Source organism: Limulus polyphemus, unplaced genomic scaffold (assembly GCF_000517525.1).
Source record: "Limulus polyphemus unplaced genomic scaffold, Limulus_polyphemus-2.1.2 Scaffold11374, whole genome shotgun sequence".
Classification (NCBI taxonomy): Eukaryota; Metazoa; Arthropoda; class Merostomata; order Xiphosura; family Limulidae; genus Limulus; species Limulus polyphemus.
The window spans coordinates 2,789-7,173 of NW_013676984.1; the positions used below are offsets into that span (position 1 = coordinate 2,789).

The following is a 4,385-nucleotide window of genomic DNA, read 5'->3' on the forward strand; positions in this document are numbered from 1 at the left end:
TTATTTAATTAAATAAAAATTATTAAATGCATTACTTTCATTACTATAAAAAATCAGGCTTAACTGTCTTCGACAATCGAGGGCAAGAAAAAAAGAAGATTGGGTAAGTACTTTATTTCTTGTTTTTCATATTTATTTTTTATTTATTATTATCATATACGGATCTTTTTAATTTATTTAAGACTAGATTATGTAAAATAAATAATAATAATATAATTAAAATGGTTCAAGAAGCACGCATGCGAACAGCTCATGGGTAATGTAATTCAATAGTGTGACGTGATGTTCATGCTCCCCGAGCGATTTACAACTTATAATGGCGTGGATAGTAGTTAGACATGGTTCAAAGGGTAATAAATATTTGATAGTAAATAGATGTATACTGTTATGAGTTTAAAGCTACTTAGGATAAACAAATGTAGTTTCATGTTATTCTAGAAAGAAAAATGTGTAATTAAGGTTTATTTCGATTTTGTTTTGGTGGTTACGAGGTCGGTTGAATTGAGCAATCCTGTTTTGAGATAAGGTAGAGAAAATAACAGATAAACTATACAGTGTTACTGAAAACAAAATGTTTGAAATGCATTTACACGGTTTTAAGGATTACACAAAGGAAATTTGAGATTTTTGAGATGAGGAAAAGTATTTTGAAAGTTACTATGCACACAAACTGTTCAAAACAAATACTCAATATATTCATGGACAAATCTTTATTTTATTAAAAATACTTCACTAAAAAATATGATTTTTGTATGTGAAAGACTTACAATATCAACTGAAAACTGGCATTTTTCATGAAGATATACATACTATATTGAGAGTTATAAGTATTAAATCTACAAAGCCTTTAAACGAGTACGAAAAGGTCACAAAGTGGGTCAAATTGACCAAGCCCATATTAAAAGTTAATATTTTCTTGGTATAATACAGAGTACAACATTATTATAACTATATTGGTATATCTAACTTCTCATGCCATTCAGCTAATCCAACAGTTAGTTTGTATCAAGTTGAATATCATATCTCTACCTTCTTAGCAGTAGCTCACAACTACTTAACCCTATGACTGCCGGCTATGGGCACTGCCCATAGGTAACATCGCTTTCGTCATATTTTGCACCAAAAAATAAAACTAGTAGATGAAAGTGTTTGAAATTTGACAAAAACTTTCCTAAAAGTATGTAGTTGAGAAAAATATTTTATATCGACTTATTTTGCTCAATTCATTAATTAATGTAGTTATCTACAATCAAACTCTGAACCTGCATGGTGATTTTTGTGTTAAGTATAAAAATACTATTTTTTACCTTACAGTTTTCACATTTCACTTACATAATATCTAGAACCTCCTAAATGAATATCAAAAGTATTTAAAGTAAATATTTATATTATATTTCTCTATAACTCTACCTATTATCAACAATGTCTAGTGCAATGAAATGTTTAAAATTAAGAACTGGAAATGAGTAATTACCTTTTTTGGGTCATATGCGTAATTTCCAGTTTTTACCTTTTCACAAATTTTTCATTTTTAATGTTTTATTTTCCTTCTATATCTTTTATTATGTAAGTCTGCACACTTCAACAGGTACCCGCGTGTGATATAACATTATGACTGGCAAAGAGTGTGATTCAGCTTATGGCATAATGTTTGCTCTTGTCTCTTTTTATAATGCATGACTAGCAAAGTGACCTTTCAAATATGAATTTTAAAACACAAATAATACTAAAATATGAATGTAAAACCTAAATGCAATTTCACTGTCTATCAAATTAATATGTACAATGCAAGAAAAAAATAGCCAAGTGCTAGGGACGCCCCTTTCAACAATGGACTAAGCGTTTTTCGACTTCCTCTGTAAAACACATATATCAATTAACTTTCCTAACCTAGTTAGGAAATACAGCATGAAATTAGCTATTTTTATTGCCTATAAGCATGGAATTCAACTTAAAACTGTCACATAGCAACATAGCCTCTACTCTGCAAGTGGGTGTGGTTTATCTGAAACTGAGGAAGCTTTTACAACCATTATGTCTGGTTCAAGTTCTTGGAATGTGCTCAAATTACTTGTAAATAACCTGTAAACATAATACTTTGAACGACTCAGAGAAAACATCTACATTTACATGTACAGTTTCTTCTATACCAGATCTTAAGGTTGAGGTTTGTAACCATGACAACTTTATGTGAGAGAAAAAGCACAGTTTGAAATTACTGTTTTAAAGGTTTATTTTGAAATAAAGGAATAATAACTTAGATAATATAAAACTTTGAATTATAACGTAGTTGTTAATAATAGTTTCATTGAAATACATTTATAGAAAGTGTCAGAATTTAAAAATAATAATATTATATATGTATATGGGTCCTTTTTTGTTTTGCTACTTGTCAAACTAAATGGCTTTTACTTATATTTCTTAATAGTATAAATATATACTATGTTGCTGTTGGGCTAAAGATTCTTCTAGTTCTAAAGTTGGAGCCTGTGACTTGTTAGCAATAAATTCAACAATTAATAAACAGCACAAACTTTACTTGTTTTCAAATAATATATATGTTCGGAACAAGTTAAAAGTATGTACAGTAAAGTATTCACACTATAGAGAATACAAGCATATCTTAAACATTATATTAGTATATGTATAGTTCCCCTCTTCTTATCAAAAGTCATCTACTTAGGCCTGTTCAATTACTTTCGAATCTCAGTTGATAAGCCGAACTATTTTCTCTAATACTATCGCAATATTAGTCTGGTGTGATTCTCTTACGATTGTGGTCTTCTCTCTTCTAAAGATCCTATATTTCTTTTGTTAAAGTGCACTGAAGCTGATTCAATTACTTTAGAATTTTGCTTTAATGGAATAAACTTATTTTTTCTTATTTCCTTTTCCACTGTTAGTTTCGCTCTAATATATAATAAACGTTAGGCCTATCACTTTTACGTTACTTAACTTCACACCTACTATATTCTCTTTGCTTTTATCTGTCTGTTTGCTGCTTCCTGCTCATCTCACACTATTTATATCTCTATTACATAGTCATTTAGCCACTTTCTATATTCTCGACACCAATGAGTTTTTAAAAAACCTTCCACAATCTTCTGCTTTTAACTTTTATCATAACAAAACTTAAAAATAATGAAATATTTACTCACAAATATAAATTAATCACTAATATTTAAACCAAACAGTCTTTTATATCATGACAAAGTGATTTAATTAAATTTTGAATGTAACACAGTAACATTTGCAGAAAGAAATTTAAAAATGGTGCTGGTCTTATAGGATTAAGTGATTATGGAAAATACAGCTTGCTTAATGTGTGGTGCGTCAAAGTTTAACACTTCAAAGGTCAGTAATATAAACAATTCTTACACTCATTGTTTTATAATTTGCAAATTTGACGTTCATATATTCATTTGCAGATTTTTTGCTTCCCTTTACACAACCTATGTAATTCATTTTACAATACAGAAAGGAGTATTTTAAAAGTACCCCTGCGGTGACTCACCTACTCCTAAAAACAGGATGCTGTCCGTGAAACTGTGATAAAGTCAGGAAACGTCCTTTGTATTCCACAATGACCTGTTCCTTTTTAATGTGCTGGGCAGAAACTAGACATCTTTGAGTTTTGGAGACTTCAGCTACTTTACATAATTGAGCCTGTAACTGTTCTGATACAAGTTCATTCTGCGTAGAACAACAGAGAATAATAAAGCTAATCACCTATGTTTCTAGTTTTAAACAGGAAAATTTAACTTGAACAAGTTCCCAATAAGAGTAATCAGTCAATGAACATAACAAAAATCACCTCAGTATACATAATAAGAATCTAATTTCTTTGTTACAATAATATTTATGTTGTACAAATCAAAGCATCAAACATTCTGGCTGCTAAGCAGAAAAAAATACAACAGATGAATGTTGAATGGTAAGTGAAAGACAATGGTAAAATAATGAATGGTAAGTGAAAGTAGATATATTTCCATGAGACATAAACACAAAACTGAAACTATATCGAAACTTACATCAACTCTCATAACCCCTGCTAGAAGCTGAACTTCTGGCGTGTACTGATTTGTGACAGCCTCTTCAAAATTGTCAATCCACTCTTTCAGATTCCTGTGAATGACCCATGCATCCTGTTCCTCTTCATCAGCTGTGCTTGTGTTGCCACTTTTAGACTTACTCTGAATATGTAAAAGTTCACAACTGAACAATCTACATTTCACTACAAATTTCACAAATAACTTGAACTGAGAGGTAAAAAGAGAGTAATTGTCTTCTTTTTAGTGAAACACAGTAATTAGGTTATATTTTATAATTCTTTATATTTTGAGCTAGCAATATAATACTTTAATCCTTTTGAGATTGGTCACGGG

The 4,385-nt window shown here is 30.0% G+C and overlaps 1 protein-coding gene across 1 annotated transcript in view; it reads right to left on the reverse strand.

The window, feature by feature from the left end:
• The window catches only part of LOC106476730 (histone-lysine N-methyltransferase 2E-like), a gene marked incomplete at its 3' end in the record, with an annotated part of 13,988 nt that overhangs the window by 2,776 nt on the left and 6,827 nt on the right, over positions 1–4,385 (reverse strand). The window contains exons 4-5 of the mRNA XM_013937362.1: positions 4,032–4,193; positions 3,515–3,693 (exon numbers count right to left, since the gene is read on the reverse strand). Coding sequence (XP_013792816.1) covers positions 3,515–3,693; positions 4,032–4,193 — 341 coding nt within the window. The remainder of the gene's footprint in view (positions 1–3,514; positions 3,694–4,031; positions 4,194–4,385) is intronic.